The 21,024-nt window shown below is 47.9% G+C and overlaps 1 protein-coding gene across 6 annotated transcripts in view; it reads right to left on the minus strand.

Moving 5' to 3' along the window:
* DYSF (dysferlin) overlaps positions 1–21,024 on the minus strand; it is a 419,332-nt gene that overhangs the window by 98,172 nt on the left and 300,136 nt on the right. For 4 of the 6 annotated variants that reach the window (XM_066572850.1, XM_066572848.1, XM_066572849.1 and 1 more), the window contains 6 exons: positions 18,731–18,912; positions 16,978–17,118; positions 13,729–13,758; positions 12,333–12,359; positions 5,690–5,731; positions 675–782 (listed from right to left, as the gene is read on the minus strand). In XM_066572850.1, coding sequence (XP_066428947.1) covers positions 675–782; positions 5,690–5,731; positions 12,333–12,359; positions 13,729–13,758; positions 16,978–17,118; positions 18,731–18,912 — 530 coding nt within the window. The remainder of the gene's footprint in view (positions 1–674; positions 783–5,689; positions 5,732–12,332; positions 12,360–13,728; positions 13,759–16,977; positions 17,119–18,730; positions 18,913–21,024) is intronic. The other 2 variants (XM_066572851.1, XM_066572852.1) reach the window with 2 other exon arrangements.

The raw sequence follows: 21,024 nt of genomic DNA on the forward strand, positions 1-21,024 counted from the left end.
GTCAATGCACCTGCAGCTACTAGCAACCCTAGCTTTGCGCCGCATCAAGATTCTTTGGATTTCTGATGTGGATTTTCATTGCAATCCGCATCAGAATATCCCACGACAATTTATGCAGTGTGAACATAGCCTAACAGTGATGTGAATGCGCTCTAAAAAGCAAAGCAATACGTGTCAAAATACAAATGTGCTATTCAGATTTTGGTGGATTTTGTCGCAGACACAAATTACTGTGCAATGAGCAGGCTGCACATAGATACGATGAAGCAGTGGTGGATGCGGTAAACTCAGGTTCTATGGTCTAGTCATTTTTCCTCAGGAACAAGAGCAGAAAGAATCATGGGGCACATTATAGAAGACGCGGCATTCTTCAGGCATGAGCGAGACAGATGGCAGCATCGTCCAGTGTGCAGAGCCCACGTCACAGCGGCTGGAGTTAGAAGCGTTTTCAGATGGCGACGTTCACATTCCAAGAATAGCGTGTGATCAACCATTTTCTTCACTTGCGTGAAGGCCAATTTTTCACACCGTTGTTTGCTATTAATGCAGTTTCTGTTCACCAAGTTAGTATTCACACATTCAGGGGGAGTACACATAACATGTTTTATTACAAGCCTCTCCGAGGTAATTAGCCAGTGGCAGCCCTCTCTGGAGCATCGCTCTTCAGGACTTACCTCTATAGCAGTTCTCTGCAAAACGGGTTTTATGCCCTGGGGGATCATATAAACGTTGGCGCTCTTCTGAGGAGGAGGATATGGTAGATCTGTAGTCGTATCTGCCGTCTGAGAGGAAAACAACAGAGAGAATGTTAACTATAGAATGAAATACATTGCAAGGAAAATACAGGATGGGACCTCATGGCAAGACTCAAAATGGGGCGCCTACTGGTATGACCTATACCACCACGGCCCTCAATCTTGGGACAGAGCAGCCAGTCTACCCAATGAAGGTGACCTGACCTGCCATCGTACCTTCTTCGTTCAGAGTTAAAGCTCTGTACAGGTTGTACCTCACATGGGATAAGACCCTGCCCTCCTGGTATAGTCCACAGACTCTACACCATGATAAGCCTAATCTTGAGGCAGATGGGCTAAGCACCCACCCACTACCCTCTACTCAACCCACCTAAGGAGGGTTATATGACCTACTATTGTACCTTCTTCGCACAGAGTTCAAGCTCTACACAGGTGGATTGGAACCAAACTGCACTGAGACCGGCCCTGAGACTCACCTCCATGATTGGTAGGCCCTTGTCTGGATGTGACCATGAGTCTAATTGAATGAAACATCTTTGTGCCTGACCTAATGGTAATCTGTCCTCCACTTATTCTCACAACTAAGAAAAAGACCACTGGAGCCCCTGTGGTCAGAATACCAAGGTGCACTAGGTCTGCATTATTTTGGCATTGTCTTTACTCTCTTGTGTTAGTGATTAATTAGTAAATTAATTAAAGCATAAGAGATGTGAGCTGAATTAAGCTTGGATTAATATTTTATGTTATGGCGTAGAAGTAACAAGCAGCCCAGGTCCAATGGGTATCATGGCTCTGGATGTAGCGCAGGGTGCCCACCATTCTAGTCTGTCTCACCATAATACCGGTGACTGCTGGACTGTACTGCATAGAGATGCCAAACAACCACAGCAATGTGTGATATATGCCAAGAGTAAACAGAAGGCCATGAATAGCTTCCGTATGTAGACACTGCGGAAGTATGGCCTCAATGACGAAAATGCCCTAAATCTGAGGATGTAATGCTTGCTTGCTGCTGGTACAGGATGACATATGAGCATCAAGACGACTAACGCCCGCATTTGAGAATTTACGGGCACAAAAAAAGCACTAATTACTACTAGAATATAATGTTCGACTCAGCATGTAATTAAGATGTAAACTCCATAAAATAATGTCTTTATAAGGAGAAGTAACTGAAACTTTAAGTAAAGCCTAATATCATATAATCAGTTGTGTCTACTTTCAGAAGTCCCGCTTGCCTACTTACAGAGGTGTAACTTGAGAGCCCCCTTAGCGACAATGCTTCATCTACACTATGTTGACAAAAGTACTAGGATCCCCACCAATCCTGTACGGTCAGGCGAAGGGGATATGCAGATCAGATGTGTGAGCATTAGATATAAAGGAGAGTATCACACAGGCATACCGCAGTACAGACAGCATCAAAATGCCACCAGGTATATAGCTGACAACGGGGTGTGGTGGTGGGATGTCACCAGTTGTAGAGCTGACAATGGGATCTGGTGGTGGGATGTCACCAGGTGTAGAGCTGACAACTGGGTCTGGTGGTGGGATGTCACCAGGTGTAGAGCTGACAATGAGGACTGGTATTGAGATGTCACCAGGTGTAGAGCTGACAATGGGGTCTGGTGGTGGGATGTCACCAGGTGTAGAGCTGACAATGGGGTCTGATGGTGGGATGTCACCAGGTGTAGAGCTGACAACAGGGACTGGTGGGTGGATGTCACCAGGTGTAGAGCTGACAGCGGGGTCTGGTGGGGGAGGATGTCACCAGGTGTACAGCTGACAACGGGGTCTGGTGGGGGAGGATGTCACCAGGTGTAGAGCTGACAACGGGGTCTGGTGGTGGGATGTCACCAGGTGTAGAGCTGACAATGGGGTTTGGTGGTGAAATGTCACCAGGTGTAGAGCTGACAATGGGGTCTGATGGTGGGATGTCACCAGGTGTAGAGCTGACAACGGGGTCTGGTGGTGGGATGTCACCAGTTGTAGAGCTGACAATGGGGTCTGGTGGTGGGATGTCACCAGGTGTAGAGCTGACAATGGGGTCTGGTGGTGGGATGTCACCAGGTGTAGAACTGACAATGGGGTCTGGTGGTGGGATGTCACCAGGTGTAGAGCTGACAATGGGGTCTGATGGTGGGATGTCACCAGGTGTAGAGCTGACAGCGGGGTCTGGTGGGGGGATGTCACCAGGTGTAGAGCTGACAGCGGGGTCTGGTGGGGGAGGATGTCACCAGGTGTACAGCTGACAACGGGGTCTGGTGGGGGAGGATGTCACCAGGTGTACAGCTGACAACGGGGTCTGGTGGTGGGATGTCACCAGGTGTAGAGCTGACAACAGGGACTGGTGGGTGAATGTCACCAGGTGTAGAGCTGACAATGGGGTCTGGTGGTGGGATGTCACCAGGTGTAGAGCTGACAATGGGGTTTGGTGGTGAAATGTCACCAGGTGTAGAGCTGACAATGGGGTCTGATGGTGGGATGTCACCAGGTGTAGAGCTGACAACGGGGTCTGGTGGTGGGATGTCACCAGGTGTAGAGCTGACAATGAGGTCTGGTATTGAGATGTCACCAGGTGTAGAGTTGACAATGGGGTCTGGTGGTGGGATGTCACCAGGTGTAGAGCTGACAATGGGGTCTGGTGGTGGGATGTCACCAGGTGTAGAGCTGACAATGGGGTCTGATGGTGGGATGTCACCAGGTGTAGAGCTGACAACAGGGACTGGTGGGTGGATGTCACCAGGTGTAGAGCTGACAGCGGGGTCTGGTGGGGGAGGATGTCACCAGGTGTACAGCTGACAACGGGGTCTGGTGGGGGAGGATGTCACCAGGTGTAGAGCTGACAACGGGGTCTGGTGGTGGGATGTCACCAGGTGTAGAGCTGACAATGGGGTTTGGTGGTGAAATGTCACCAGGTGTAGAGCTGACAATGGGGTCTGATGGTGGGATGTCACCAGGTGTAGAGCTGACAACGGGGTCTGGTGGTGGGATGTCACCAGTTGTAGAGCTGACAATGGGGTCTGGTGGTGGGATGTCACCAGGTGTAGAGCTGACAATGGGGTCTGATGGTGGGATATCACCAGGTGTAGAGCTGACAACAGGGACTGGTGGGTGGATGTCACCAGGTGTAGAGCTGACAGCGGGGTCTGGTGGGGGAGGATGTCACCAGGTGTACAGCTGACAACGGGGTCTGGTGGGGGAGGATGTCACCAGGTGTAGCGAAGTTTCAAAGAGGTTCTATTATGGTGTGGGGGTGTTTATGCTCGGAAGTACTAGGGCCATTGGCTATAGTGAAGTCCACCCTCAATGCCAATAGGTACAGACACATTCTGGACAATGTGGCAATACTTTGGTACAATTCCCTGTCTCTACCAACATGACCAAGTATCATGTCATACAACACACAGTGTTGAGGCTTGGTTTGAGGAACAGAATGTCTGTAAACTTTATTGGCCAGCCCAAAGTCCAGGTCTCAAAATCCACTGAGCATCTTTGTGATAAACTAGAACACAATATCTGTGCACATCCAACACACCCATCATCCTCTCCACTTTCTGAAGCTCTCCTGAAAAATGAAGGAAAATCCCTCAAGCTATCAACAGGAATTTAGTGCAAAGCAGGCTCGGAAGTTTACTGCAGTCATTGAGGCCAAAGACAGCCCAAAACCAGATTGGCAAATGTGAATACAATTGAGTTTCATTACCTTCTAGGTGCGTCCCAATACTTTTGTCAGCATAGTATATATGGGAAGAGAGGCCCTTATAGATCCCCTAAGATTCCCTGGTTTGGCACCCTCTGCACTCACTATACTTAAGGCCCATTTTGACACAACAATTCTCACTCAAAATTTGCTCAGAGCCGTCTTTTGAGCGAGAATCGTTGGGTCTAAATGCACAGACATCGTGCAGTCTTCATTCACGAGTAGTTCCTCGCTCAATTTTAGTTTTCTTGAATTGAGCGATGAACTCTTATCAATGAGGCAGGCTAGTCAGTGCTGATAAGATTCTTTCAGCTCGAGTCCCGCTGATAGCTCACAGCGAGACATGAGATATAATCGCAGAGAACAATTCAGCTGTTTGCTTAAGCAAAACAGCTGTATCTTTCACCGAGCGATAGCAGCGGTGTCCCGCTTTACCTGCATAGCTCTTAAGTAGCTACTTAGCTACTATAGACTATGCAAAGATGATTGCTGAAAACTGTCACTTAAACTGTCGTTTGAGCGACTTTTCAGCAATTATCGGTCAGTGTAAATGGGGTCTTACACCACTGCCAATGTATCTTTTGACTTGTCCCTGATATGAATATAGTATTAGTGTAATTCACAGAGCTGCAATCTCTTCTGAAGACACAGAGCCTCGGGATCTGTGAGACTGTAGGGTGCAGAAGGAGCATCCCAAGAACCAGAACAATGCTATCTCTACTCCACCAAGGTTATATGTTCTTTACAGCTCTACCCTCCATTAACTTACATATTAACAAAAGAAAAACCATGCTGGAGCTGTGGCCATACATGAATGTGATGACCTAGAAAGAAATAGAAGGGAGGTTGGGAGTATTCACTGCACTGAAACTACTTCTGAGGTAACGACATGGAAGTTCCTTGCAGAATAGATCAGATCCCTCAAAAGGCGTTCCATGGTAAAGACCAGAAGCTGCTTGCAGCTGCCATAAGTCACATCCATTACTAAAACAGCATGTCATCTCCTTTTACAACCAGATAAGGTAATTAAAGGTCCCTGATAATTCTCCCCTCGACATCGGTCAAATTAAGACCTCTGAACCACACAATGTGAGTCCAAGCCTTGTACACAGGACCCCAGACACATTAGTCACTGCCTTAACTCATTAGTTTGGGTATTAAGTAGAGGAGGAAAGTAGAGCAGAGGGAGATGAGATTTAGAGGGTTGGGAGCATATGGATAGCTGTAGTACCCAGTCTAGAAGCCTCTCCGTGAAGAACCGAGGAACAAGTAGCTGAGCCATTTCCAAGCAGGATAGAACAAAGAAGGAAAAGAAAAGCAAAATCAGATCATCATCATTGCACATGTAATCCCAGTACCAGCTGGTACAACGCCTGTGCTGGATGGATCAGCAGACTGGCACATGGAGCAGTGAATTTAGGAAGGTCCAACGTAGCAAGCATTTCCCAATAAAATATTTGACCTGGACAATATAAATATTCTCAAACTAGACAAAATAAATGATGATAGCGGCCAAATACACCCATTGTCAAAACCAATCCCTCCCCAAGAAGTTGTCAGAATGGGATACAACTTTATCTGGGTGATTAGAACGTTGATATAAGTAAGTGATTATATTATCAGAGCAAAAGGGTCATTTATTGTGTTAAACTAGGCTCTTGTACCCTGTTGTACCGCCTCTAGCTTGGATACAAGATGTGATACGGGCAGACATGGAGGCTCTAGTACCCTGTTGTACCGGCACTAGCTTGGATACAAGATATGATACGGGTGGGCATGGAGGCTCTAGTTCCCTGTTGTACCGCCTCTAGCTTGGATACAAGATGTAATACAAGGGGCATGAACGCTCTAGTACCCTGTTGTACCGCCTCTAGCTTGGATACAAGATGTGATACGGGCAGACATGTAGGCTCTAGTACCCTGTTGTACCGCCTCTAGCTTGGATACAAGATGTGATACGGGCAGACATGGAGGCTCTAGTACCCTGTTGTACCGCCTCTAGCTTGGATACAAGATGTGATATGGGTGGGCATGGACGCTTTAGTACCCTGCTGTACCGCCTCTAGCTTTGATACAAGATGTGATACAGGTGGGCATGGAGGCTCTAGTTCCCTGTTGTACTGCCTCTAGCTTGGATACAAGATGTGATATGGGTGGACATGGAGGCTCTAGTACCCTGTTGTACCTTCTCTAGATTGGATACAAGATGTGATATGGGTGGACATGGAGGCTCTAGTACCCTGCTGTATCGCCTCTAGCTTGGATACAAGATGTGATACGGGCAGGCATGGAGGCTCTAGTACCCTGTTGTACCTTCTCTAGATTGGATACAAGATGTGATATGGGCAGCATGGAGGCTCTAGTACCCTGTTGTATCGCCTCTAGCTTGGATACAAGATGTGATACGGGCAGGCATGGAGGCTCTAGTACCCTGTTGTACCTTCTCTAGATTGGATACAAGATGTGATATGGGTGGACATGGAGGCTCTAGTACCCTGCTGTACCGCCTCTAGCTTGGATACAAGATGGGATACAAGGGGCATGAAGGCTCTAGTACCCTGTTGTACCACCTCTAGCTTGGATACAAGATGTGATATGGGCAGCATGGAGGCTCTAGTACCCTGTTGTATCGCCTCTAGCTTGGATACAAGATGTGATACGGGCAGGCATGGAGGCTCTAGTACCCTGTTGTACCTTCTCTAGATTGGATACAAGATGTGATATGGGTGGACATGGAGGCTCTAGTACCCTGCTGTATCGCCTCTAGTTTGGATACAAGATGTGATACGGGCAGGCATGAAGGCTCTAGTACCCTGTTGTACCTTCTCTAGATTGGATACAAGATGTGATATGGGCAGCATGGAGGCTCTAGTACCCTGTTGTATCGCCTCTAGCTTGGATACAAGATGTGATACGGGCAGGCATGGAGGCTCTAGTACCCTGTTGTACCTTCTCTAGATTGGATACAAGATGTGATATGGGTGGACATGGAGGCTCTAGTACCCTGCTGTACCGCCTCTAGCTTGGATACAAGATGGGATACAAGGGGCATGAAGGCTCTAGTACCCTGTTGTACCACCTCTAGCTTGGATACAAGATGTGATATGGGCAGCATGGAGGCTCTAGTACCCTGTTGTATCGCCTCTAGCTTGGATACAAGATGTGATACGGGCAGGCATGGAGGCTCTAGTACCCTGTTGTACCTTCTCTTGATTGGATACAAGATGTGATATGGGTGGACATGGAGGCTCTAGTACCCTGGTGTACCTTCTCTAGCTTGGATACAAGATATGATACGGTTGGGCATGGAGGCTCCAGTACCCTGTTGTACCACCTCTATCTTGGATACAAGATGTGATACAAGAGGCATGAACACTCTAGTACCCTGTTGTACCGCCTCTAGCTTGGATACAAGATGTGATACGGGTGGGCATGGAGGCTCTAGTACCCTGTTGTACCGCCTCTAGCTTGGATACAAGATGTGATACGGGTGGGCATGGAGGCTCTAGTAACCTGTTGTACCGCCTCTAGCTTGGATACAAGATGTGATAAAGACAGGCATGAAGGCTCTAGTACCCTGTTGTACCACCTCTAGCTTGGATACAAGATGTGTTATGGGCAGCATGGAGGCTCTAGTACCCTGTTGTACCGCCTCTATCTTGGATAAAAGATGTGATACGGGTGGGCATGGAGGCTCTAGTACTCTGTTGTACCGTCTCTAGCTTGGATACAAGATGTGATACGGGTGGGCATGGGGGCTCTAGTATCCTGTTGGGCTACCTCTATCTTGGATACAGGTTGGGAATCACTCAGCTTTTCAATCTATTACTGTTAAGAATTTTTTTTTTATTTAGGATTTAACCTCTTGGAAGCCCCCATGAGAGGATCACATGTGGCTGCAAGATGACCTGAACATATCACTGGCCCTCGTACCACTACTAGGGGTGATCGAATGTCATATGCAATGGCCCCCCCAGACCATCACACCAGCAGGGGGCAGTCTGCCGATCCACAGCTAAGGCAGTATTGAGGCGCTCACCCCAAGGTCTCCAGACACAAGCATGGCCATTGTCAGCACCCCAAACTAAACCTGGATTTGTTGCTGAAGACAAATCAGTTCCACTCCGTAGTGTCCAGTTCCATCGTTCATGACATCACTGCAAAACGGAGGAGACGGTGGGTATCAGAGACCGTACATGTAATGGGCACCATGAGACCAAGCACCTGACAATGCTTCTGACAGACACAGGGGTGTACCCATGGCACCACTGGTCTTTGGATGGCAGACATGAAACAGCTGGAGCTGCTTGGGCTTGTTGGATGATCAGATGCTCCTCTCTACTGGTGGTCTGTAGGGGGCATCCTGAGCCCGGTCACCTTGTGTGCTCTCACACATCCACTGCTACCAACGTCTCCTAACAGTCTGGTCAGGTGCTCCTCGCTACTGGTCATCTGTAGGGGGCGTCCTGAGCCTGTTCACCTTGTTTGCCCTCATCCACTGGTCCGAACACCTCCTAACAGTCTGGTCAGATGCACATCTCTTCTGGTGGTCTGTAGGGAGCTTCCTGAGCCCGGTCACCTTGTGTGCCCTCACACATCCACTGGTCCCAACACCTCCTAAAAGTCTGATCAGACGCTCTTTCTACTGGTGGTCTGTAGGGGGCGTCCTGAGCCCGGTCACCTTGTGTGCCCTCATCCACTAGTCCCAATACCTCCTAAAAGTTTGCTCAGATGCTCCTCTCTACTGGTGGTCTGTAGGGGGTGTCCTGAGCCGGGTCACCTTTTGTGCGCTCACACATTGACTGGTCCCAACACCTTCTAAAAGTCTGATCAGATGCTCCTCTCTACTGGTGGTCTGTAGGAGGAGTCCTGAGCCCAGTCACCTTGTGCGCCCCCATCCACTGGTCCCAACACCTCCTAACAGTCTGGTCAGACGGTCCTCTCTACTGGTGGTCTGTAGGGGGTGTCCTGAGCCCGGTCACCTTTTGTGCTCTCACATATTCACTGGTCCCAACACCTCCTAAAAGTCTGGTCAGAGACTCCTCTCTACTGGTGGTCTGTAGGGGGCGTCCTGAACCCGGTCATCTTGTGTGCCCTCACACATCCACTGGTCCCAACACCTCCTAGCAGTCTGGTCAAACGGTCCTCTTTACTGGTGGTCTGCAGGGGGCGTTCTGAGCCCAGTCACCTTGTGTGCCCTCACACATCCACTGGTCCCAACACGTCCTAACAGTCTGGTCTGATGCTCCTCTCTACTGGTGGTTTGTAGGGGGTCCTGAGCCCGGTCACCTTGTGTGCCCCCATCCACTGGTCCCAACCCCACCTAACAGTCTGGTCAGAACGGCCGGTGAGGGAGAATTCATTGATACGACCATCCAGCTTCTCACATCCCAATAATGCGCCCCTCTCAGATTCTGGTAACGGGATGAAACCTCTTCTCTGCGTTGTAACGGTGTCTAGTGGCCAACCAACTCTACACAAGCGGAAGAAGAGGTCACTACACAGAAGGAGCCTCCAAGAGCCTCTTATAGGCCAAGGGGGGAACCACTTTTAGGGCCTCCAGTGACAAGACCATTTATCTAATCCTAGCACAACTCTCATCATTACATATCAGCCTAAGATGGACCTGCATGCCGGGTTTTACAGCAAAATGACAACTTCTTCTGGGGGTGGATTGTTTTTGACAAAGTGTGTATAGCGCACAAGTGTGACCGCTGCTTCATTTACTTCTATGGGATGCAGGAAGTTTGCCAAGCTGATCAATCTCCTTCTGTCCCATAGCAGTGAATGGGCCAATGGTCACGCACGCGGACCGCCGCTGCATTCATATAGGGCATACAGGCTGCGCAAATCTCAGTGGTCGGACCCCCAGAGATCAGATATTTATCCTTTAAAGGGATTGTGCTAAGTTAGAAAGTTATCTTCTTTCCACGGGACAGGGGTTACTTTATGATCGGAAAGGGGGGTCCTCCCGCTGGGAATACTCATGTTCTAGTACAGCAAACCTTCTGGTGACGGCACGTATGGTTGTGCCATCCCGGAGGAACAGCCAAACTGATTGGGCCGCAGGCAGCGCCTCATGTACCAGTGGAGACAAGGACACCAGCAAAACGCAGAACTAAAGAGGAAACAGTCAGGAAGGAGGAGGAGAGCGGAATTGTCTCCAGTCCCTTGTTTCTTGCTGTCATCTCTCCGGCGCTCCTGTTGTCACTTTCACATCACAGCAGGTGACATGGATTCACGATGGCTTCTGCCTTCTTACCTGGACAAATTGACATCCAAGAAGTGGAAGTGCCCCTCTGGGCCTGGACACACAAAGATGGCTATAGTGCTTCTCTGACGACGTGATGCACACTGTGGCCGGTGTTGATCACATGGTCAGCACTGATCAATCAAAGCAACGCGTAGTGTCTCAGACTACCAATGCACAGTCTACATCACGTAGTCAGAGAAGTGGTGCAGCCATATTGGTTTGTCCAAGCCCGGAGGGTTGCTAGAAGTGTTCCACAGACATTCTTGAGTAGTGTACGTGTGTCTTATAGGGAGGCCATGCATCATCATGCATTATTAAGCTGGGTCCATGCCACATGCCAAGTCCGCAATACAACAAGTAGCCTTAAGGTGCACCTACTGTTCTGGCTAATTCTAGTGTGTGGGACCGGAGGCTAAAAATGATTTGGCGCTTTTTCTTCATCTACGTGACAAGGCAGCGAGGATTTGTTCCTTTAGCTTATAGCGCAGTTCCGCAGGAATGATGTGGGGGCCAAATCTACCCCTATTGGCTGCATTTCTACTTGCAGAACCTGTCCCAAACCATAAATAGACGCGCTGTTGGTTAAGGAGCCGCAACGTCTTTTAACGACGCGGAGGATTTGTAGCAGAAAATTTCTGCAGCAATTTCGCTAGCCGAAATTCCAGAGCATTTACTGCCCGTGTGAAGGCGGCCTGCGCCGGGGTGATCCGCTGACTGCTGCCGAGTCTGTGTACCGCTAACCAACCGCTACTCTGGGTCAATAAAAATATGGCGTTGTCCTTATGGTGCTGAGCAGAACCAGTTACCCCAAAGGACACATAACAGCCTAAAAACCGGGCTGAGAGTGTCGCCCAAGTCCCCAGATGCATCCCATGAGCCAAGCTCCGGCTTACATCCCCTAGGAGAGGCAACTGGCAGCCAAAACATATGTTGTATGTGAGTGAGTGACTCGGGATGTGCCGCGGTCTGACCAAGTATATTTGTAGCCACTTCCTTCAGAGAGAGAGTGATAGTATCAGGAACCCCTCAACCACCGTAACCCTCAGGGCTCATTCACACGGGCGGATTAGCGGTCGGTATGACATGTATTCTTTACGTGCCGAATACGGACAACATGAGCTCCACTGACTTGCATCGGGGTTTTCAAACATGCATTTGTGTAAAAATAAAGTCCTAGCACGTCCTAATTCTGTGTGTATTACAGACCAAAGCCGCCGCTGGAAGTCTAAGAGCATTAGAAATATGGGCGCATCTACGCAGGAGAAGTCAGCCGGTCCGTCTTGTGTTTTTTTTTTACGCTTCTGAAAAACGCAGTGAATACGCATGCAGAAAAAACGCAAGAAGGACCAAGTCCGCAGTAATCCGTGCAATAACACTGCGCACTTTACGGACTGTGTGCGCATATGCCCGTGCGAATGAGCCCTTACTTGGACTAGTAAATAGCGGCAGGCTACAGTATTAACCCCCCAGAGGGTTTATACCACAGGGGGCAGCTCAGTGTGCAGCAGGCGGGCAATAGAACTAAATATCGGAAGTGAAGAATACGGATCATATAGAATTCCTCCATCACTGTCGGGTGTAAGACATGCAGAGACGTCACTCCAAGCTGCCGGGATCTTACCTCCCCGAGAACAGCAGAGAGCTCCCCCTGTGGGCAAACAAGAGGACACGTTGTAACTCCATTATGTAGAAGGGACAGAACTACAAGATGAACAGGAAATGGCAGCACCCGGCGGACGAAGCAGAACCCGGGGGATAACCATCACAATGCTCACGAGACTTTATCAGATTTATTAATGACCAATGGCCACATTATTAGAGCCCCTGACCATCTCCTGACTGGCGCACCCTGCAAAGCTACCTAAACACAGCTGAGCACAATATCGAGCCCTGAAACTTGGCCCAATATCACGCTCGCCGACGTGTGATTTAGTGGTGGATGCAAGGCGTTCGGACCTGTGAAGGTCCAATCTTCTTGAGTGAGATTCACACGCAATAGAGGATCGAAAGTGTTTCCCACTGATTTCAATGGGAAACCTCGCATCGCACTCGCGTGTATATCACACAGCCTGCAGAGAGCCATGAGAGGCATTAAGGGTCCCATTTAAATCAATGAGTGATGCATTCCGAGGAACGTAAAAAGCTAGAGCATGCCACGACTGCGGGAAATCATCGCTTCTGAATATGACTCCATTCAAAAGAATTGGGTTCATATTCACACAGGATTTCTGCCGATCAGTTTCTGTGAATCCACATTAGATGGGAAGATCCAGCGATTGGAGCGACTTCTAACGAGGCCGGTCATCGGTGCTAGACTAGCCGGGGTCTCACCGCAACCGCGGTGGGTTGTTCTCTCGTGTAATAGTGTGGGGAGTATACAGAGAATGGCGTGATCAAGGAAAACATCCATCGAAAGTGGATCCTGCGGACGGAAACAACTCATCACTGAAAGGGGTCGGAGGAGGATGTACGGAATTGTTCTGATCAACAGGCAACACAGTCAGCTGAATACAACGCTGGAGCTCCAACTAACGTGTCCGGACGCACAACTCGCCGTTCCTCCGCACGGATGCTATAACAGCAGACGGCCAGGTCCAGCACCATTATGTCTAAGAGAAACAGAAAGGTGACTCCAGCGGTCAAAAGAGCGCAAAACTTGTATCACTGAGCAGCGGAGAAACATCTCCTGGTCGGATGGGTCCAGATTTCTGTTGCTGATCGGAGGTCAGAATTTGGCACAAGCAGCATGAATCGCTGACCCCTTCTGTCAGCTGGTCAGAACATGTCAGCACCGCCATCTAATCTGCGGCAACTACAAGAAGCTTCCTGTCCACAGGGGGCGGTATCCCTGCAGAACAAGTTCATCACCGAGTGGCATCTACACCACAACAGATTACTGCGGTCCAACACACTACTAGTTAGGGGTCTAATAAAGTGGCCATTCAGTGTATATATACTATATTATACATATATGATGCCTGCAGTATTGTCAGTTCTTCCATTGCGGTACGACTTACCTCCAGCCCAGGGATGTGATGCAGCGCCGGCTAGAAGACACAAAATGAACAGGTTAAATATTTCTCAGTTCAGTTTCAGCTTTATCTGCTGTCACCGTGAAGACTGATGACTGCTGTACACACTGCGGCTGTCTGTGGCTGAGACAATGGCCAGCCCAATTATAGACCAGCAATTAACAGTAATCCATATGTGGTTATTGCCGATTGGTAACAACGAACTCCTGCTTGAAGCAGACGTACATTTACATCTGGAGCACGGAGGCATCGCCAGATGCAACTAATGCGCTATAACAAAAGATAAACCATATCCTCATCCACAGAAGATAAACCATATCCTCATCCACAGAAGGTCAGCCATATCCTCATCCACAGAAGATAAACCATATCCTCATCCACAGAAGATAAACCATATCCTCATCCACAGAAGGTCAGCCATATCCTCATCCACAGAAGATAAACCATATCCTCATCCACAGAAGATAAACCATATCCTCATCCACAGAAGGTCAGCCATATCCTCATCCACAGAAGGTCAGCCATATCCTCATCCACAGAAGATAAACCATATCCTCATCCACAGAAGATAAACCATATCCTCATCCACAGAAGGTCAGCCATATCCTCATCCACAGAAGATAAACCATATCCTCATCCACAGAAGATAAACCATATCCTCATCCACAGAAGGTCAGCCATATCCTCATCCACAGAAGATAAACCATATCCTCATCCACAGAAGATAAACCATATCTTCATCCACAGAAGATAAACCATATCCTCATCCGCAGAAGGTCAGACATAACATCATCTACAGAAGGTCAGCCATATCCTCATTCACAGCATGTGAGCCATATTCTCCTCCACAGATCAGCCATATCCTCATTCCAGACACCGCATCCTGCTGCCAGAAGAGAAATAATAATCTCTCCTTAAGAAGAATAGTAATACTTGGATAGAGGAGGAAGAAACATGTGGTGTATGTTGGTGGACAGAACTGCTCTTTGATTTTAATACAGTCTAGTACATCACGGTCACTGGTCATCACTGCCACTGGTTGTAGTGTCCCCAAACATCATCCTGGACCCCTCCATAATTGTCATACATGTATTGTCTCATGAGAAGGCACTGTGCAAAGCTGTCATGTCTATTTTCTGTATGTGTGTTGCACAGCTGCAGCGTCTGAAGGGTTAACTCCATTAAAATCCTTGCCTGTGAGCTTTGCTGCATGTGTGATGTATCTGTCTTACAGGGTCATGTGACGTGGTGTGGATGAACCTATAAGTATGAGTGATTGGGTTCCAGAAGAGGAGATCCATCTTGTCTGCTGAGGAGCGCCCATCTTCCATCTGAGGCTTTGCCACCAGAGAGGCGCATGAGGGCACCATTATATTTGAATAATACTAATCTGCCTGCACTGTAAACCCTGCCTGCTGAAGTTGTTTGTACCGTGTTTAAAAGTCACTAGTAAAGCTTTACTGGGCCTCTACCATTCTGGAGGACCCGAGGTCCGATACACTTGTCCGGTGTTATTAATCCGCTGTGTATAAATCCCGGTGTGTGGAACGATGGCGTCACGAACTGACAGCTACTAACCCCACCCCACCCCCATCCTGAGAACTACAGACCCTATCCTATGCTGCAGTAAGTCCTTCCGGGACTAGGAGTTGGTAAGTGACACCATGACAGGTCCATGCACTACACCCTTCCAACTCCAGCCATATGCTTGGGTAGTTAGTAGAGATGAGCGAACGTACTCGGTAAGGCCGATTTCGCAATCGAGCACCGCGATTTTCGAGTACTTCACTACTCGGGTGAAAAGTACTCGGGGTTGCCGGGGGGCGGGGCATGGCGTTGTGGAGCGGGGGGTAGCAGCGCGGAACAGGTGGGAGCTCTCTCCCTCTCCCCCCCACTCCCCTCTGCAACCCCCCGCTCACCCACAGCGCCCCCGAGTACTTTTCACCCGAGTAGTGAAGTACTCGAAAATCGCGGTGCTCGATTGCGAAATCGGCCTTACCGAATACGTTCGCTCATCTCTAGTAGTTTGCCATTTCCCTGCACTATCGCACGCATGGGTCGTTGTCACCTATGGCAGTCACTCACAGGATATAGTTATATCTAACTTGTGTGTTACATGGTCATCACTGCCACTGGCCACCACCACCACTGGTCAGAACTGCCACTGGTCATCAATGTCACTGGTAATGACTTCTACTAGTCATCGCCGTCACTGGTTATCAATCTCACTAGTCATCACCGCCACTGGTCATCACCGCCACTGGTCATCACCGCCACTGGTCATCACCGCCACTGGCCATCACCGCCACTGGCCATCAATCTCACTAGTCATCACCGTCACTGGTCATCACCGTCACTGGTCAGAACTGCCACTGGTCATCAATGTCACTGGTAATGACTTCTACTAGTCATCGCCGTCACTGGTTATCAATCTCACTAGTCATCACCGCCACTGGTCATCACCGCCACTGGCCATCACCGCCACTGGCCATCACCGTCACTGGTCATCACCGCCACTGGTCATCACCGCCACTGGCCATCACCGCCACTGGCCATCACCGTCACTGGTCATCACCGTCACTGGCCATCACCGTCACTGGCCATCACCGCCACTGGCCATCACCGCCACTGGTCATCAATCCTCTATATGATTGTCATGCATTTTGCAGCAACATTTCTACTTTATCAACCACCCCGCAGATGTGAGCACACCAGGTTCTTATGACTTCATGATGATGTAATAGGCAATGTCTTTCATCAACAGTCATACCCAGTATTGCTCCAGACTGCAGGATGTTGTTTTTATATATAAAATATGTATTTTCATATAATTTCCAATAATGTTCTATTTTCTATGTCTTCGTTCGCCTACCCTACATTTTCCTTGCTGCATTTTGCAGCCAGTAGACTAGTGAAAGCAGCCAATGTCAATATGCTTTAATAACCAGCTGGCAGGACGGGTCTAGACACTGGGCAATCTCTCCGTCTCTAAGGATCTTAAATGTGTGAACCTACAGCAATGCAATATGCTCAGCTCTGGACAAGTGGAATCTTAGACAGCCGTAAACTTCCCTCCAGTGTTAATATCAAATTGTATTCTGAGAACTACTGGAGTGATTTGTAGAAAGGTGTTGACTTCTGGGTCAGCTCCACTTTCCAAACACCAGAGCCCCCGAACCACAAAGGTATCGAGACTCGTATGATCAGTTGAAAGATTCAATTTGACATATTTACCTTTTCTCTTTGGATGAGCTCAAACGCAGCTAGCAGTTCTCCTGTGTTCTTCTCTCCCATCATGATTGGATACCAGGACAGCCTTGGAGAACGTTCCAGGCTGGGTTTACAAATACAACGTCCCATGAATTCATCAGCGCCCTATGTAATGTGACATTTGTAATCAGAAGAAGGTCAAATCATTTCAATCTAAGTACTACGTACTCAACTGCACACTGACCAGCGCCACAGATGGCAATGTGCGCTATGTTGATAAAACTACTAGGTCCCCCACCAATCCTGCACTGTCAAGTGAAGGGGACATGTAGATTGGGTGTGTGAGCATTAGGTATAAATGAGCCTATTACACAAGCATATCCCAGTACAGACACCATCAGATGCCCCCAGATGTAGAGCTGACAACGGGGTCTGGTGGTGGGATGTCACCATCAATTAGTACGGACATCGCAGCTACTGGATGTTCCAGAGTCCACTGTTGGCCATGTTATTGGTAGATGGAGGCCATTCGTTGTGTGCAGTGCAGCCACATTCATGGAGACCTCGTAAACTGACAGAACGTGGACAACGAAGCCTTGTACGAGCTGTGAAGGCATCACGCATATCTTCTGCTGAAACACTCACTCAGGAGGTCTCACAGGCCATTGGAAGATCCACCAGCACCAGAACTATCCATACAGAACTGCAAGTGAAGGGTTAGCATGGACGAGTGGCTGCACCCAAGCCCAACATCACAGCTGTGAATGCACAGAAGTGCTTGTGATGGGGCTTGGAGCATCAGGCAGTAAATGAGTGGAAGCAAGTGTTGCGGTCAGCTGAATTGGATGGCCGCACTTGGGTGTTGCGCTTGCCTGGAGAGCGGTTTCAACTAAACCGCATCATTCCAACAGCGAAGTTTGGAGGAGTTTCTGTTATGGTGTGAACGGGTTTCTGCTGGGAAGGACCAGGGTCATTGGTTATAGTGAAGCCCACCCTCAATGCTAATGGGTACTGAGACAATCTGAACAACGTGGCATCACCTACCCTGTGGTAATACTCTGGTACAGCTCTGTGTCACTACCTACATGGCTGAGCACCAAGTCGTACAGCACACAGTGTTGAGGCTTGTAAGGAGTAGAATATTTAAAAAAAAAATTGTGTCTAATCCCATCAAGCATCTTTGGGACGAACTAGAACACCATATCCATGCACGTCCATCATCCCCACATCACTATCTAATGCTCTCCTCAAGAAATTGAGGCAAATCCCTTCAAACATCTATGGGAATTTTGTGGAAATAATTGCTAGGAGGGTTACTGCAGTCATTGAGGTCATGGGCAACCCAACACCATATTGGAAAATGTGAATGAAATCCAATTTCATTACTTTCAACGTGCGTCCCAGCACTTCTGTCAACATAGTGTACAGCTGTAATAGCTCTATGGATGACTGTCTAGATAGGTGGTGTCAATTGATTCTCTTTCTGACATTGAGCTGTTCACAGACACTGCATAAACATCTATGAACCAAGCAGGAAGTTGGTGGAATTTCTGTTGACGACTACTGGTTGATCTTGAACTTTTGCAGTAATTAAAAACATTTTTGATAATAAGTATGGACATTTTCTGTAATTGATGTCAACTTTTTGGTCAAGCTCATTCTTGTAGGGGTAATGTTTACTGGCTATCCAATCATTGAGCCAGAAGACCTTTCCCTAGACAATATGGACTATTTGGTCTCCTGTGTCATGAGACATGTTGATAAAATGGTAACTCACGTAGGTGTCATGATCATAAATTTCCACCACAATATTGGGTGGAAATTCAGCCACAGTAGTAGGGTCCCCGAAAATTTCTATCTCATGAAAGATTAGGGTCTGGTCCCAGGTGGGATTCAAGGTGCTTTTCACAACCACAGTCTTCTGGCTTTGATGCAGGAAGGATACAATGGCATAGGGGTCTACAACAAAAAGGTAATGTTACTGACAAGATGACCAAACCTCACACTGTCATTTATACAGTTGTTTATTCCCAGTAACAAGGAAATAGACACACAGTAACAACTTCTGAATGTTTGTTTTACAGCCCTTTGGGATTGAATGATCTTACTGACCACTACTGGTATAAGTGATATCCCCTCCCTCATATGATCTATGCAGAGATTGACTGTACATCACTTCACAGGAAGGTAACATAAAAATTGATCGATTAGGACATTTGCCCAATTTTCATACAGATCCAGCCTTGTTATACCTGATACCCCAGGAGTTCCACAAACATATTGTGGAGAGGACAGGAGGGAGGAGGGGAGCTGGGACCATCACATGTTGACTTCTAGGGAAGAGTGTTGTGGGAATATCCTGTTAGCTGTGCAAGGGAAAGTGAGCTGTGACCATCACCCATAGACTTCTATGAGAGATTGCTGTGGGCATGCTTGTCACCTGTGCAGGGAGGGGAGGAGGTGTACGATGTTCATCACCTACACTTCTATGTGAGAGCGCTGTGCATATATTCTGTAACCTGTTCAGGGAGAGGAGGGGGCGAGTTGTGAGCCTCACATATTAGCTTCTATGGGAGAGTATTGTGGGCATACTCTTGTTACCTATGCAGAGGGGGAAAAGTGAGACTTTTATAAGCCTAGTGGTCAGTGTGCAGGGAGGTGAGGAAGGGAGCTGTGACATCACCTATTGTGAATGGTGGATCTTGTGTTAACTATAAATTATCATAGAAGGGCCCTCCAGGGTCATCGGGTCTAACCTCCCTGCTCAATGCAAGATTCACTAAATCATCCCAGACAGATATTTCTCTGGCCTCTGAAGATTTCTATTGAAGGAGAATTCACCACCTCCTATGGCAACCTGTTCCAATCATTGATTCCCCTCACTGTCTAATAACTAATGTGTCTCCTCCCTTTCAGTTTCATCCCATTGCTTCTGGTCTTTCCTTGTGCAGATGAGAATAGGGCTGATCCCTCTATTAATTGGAGACTGCTCACCATCTTGGTAACTCTTCTCTGAACTTGCTCCAGTTTGTCGATTCCTTTTTTAAAGTGGGGTGCCCAGAACTGGACCCAGTATTCCAGATGAGGTCTGACTAAGGAAGAGTAGAGGTAGATAATGACCTCACATGATCTAGACTCTATGCTTCTCTTAATAGATCCCAGAATTGCATTTGCCTTTTTGGCTGCTGCATCACATTGTTGACTCATGTTCAGTCTATCATCTATTAGTATACTCAAGTCTTTTTAACATGTGCTGCTTAGCCCAATTCCTCCCATTCTGTGTGTGCTTTTTCATTTTTCTTGCCCAGATGTAGGACTTTGCATTTCTCCTTGTTAAATACCATTCTGTTAGTTGCCGCTCACTGTTCAAGCTTTTCTAGATCTTTTTAAATACGCTCATTCTTCCCTAGTGTTAGCTATCCCTCCTAGCTCCTCCAGATCATTTATAAAAATGTTGACCAACACTGGGCCTAGGACAGAGCCTTGTGGTACTCCACTTGATACATTCTTCCACTGTGCAGCCATTTATGACCACTCTTTGAGTACGATCACTCAGCCAGTTGTGAATCCATCTAACAGTTGCCTTGTCAATCCCATATTTGGTCATGGTATGAGATACTTTGTCAAATGCTTTACTAAAGTCAAGAAATACTATATTCCCCGCATTTCCCTAATCAACCCAGTCGGTGAGTCTGTCATAGAAGGAAATTAGATTAGTCTGGCATGACTTGTTTGTTACAAACCCATGCCAGCTCTGGTTAATTACTCCATTCTCATCCAAGTACTTGCATACATACTGTTTAATAATTTGTTCAAAGATCTTTCCCAGTATATAAGTCAGGTTCACAGGCCTGTAGTTTCCTGGATCCACCTTCTCTCCTTTTTTGAAGATAGGGACAACATTTGCCCTTTTCCAATCTTCTGGGACTTATCCTGTTCTCCAGGAATTTTCAAAGATTATGGCGAGTGGTTCAGCAATTACCCCCGCTGCTTCCTTTAGTATACTAGGATGTAATTTATCTAGACCTTGAGACTTGAATTCATCTAAGTTAGCTAAGTGTTCCCTCACCA

The sequence above is a fragment of the Eleutherodactylus coqui genome, chromosome 7 (assembly GCF_035609145.1).
Source record: "Eleutherodactylus coqui strain aEleCoq1 chromosome 7, aEleCoq1.hap1, whole genome shotgun sequence".
Lineage (NCBI taxonomy): Eukaryota > Metazoa > Chordata > Amphibia > Anura > Eleutherodactylidae > Eleutherodactylus > Eleutherodactylus coqui.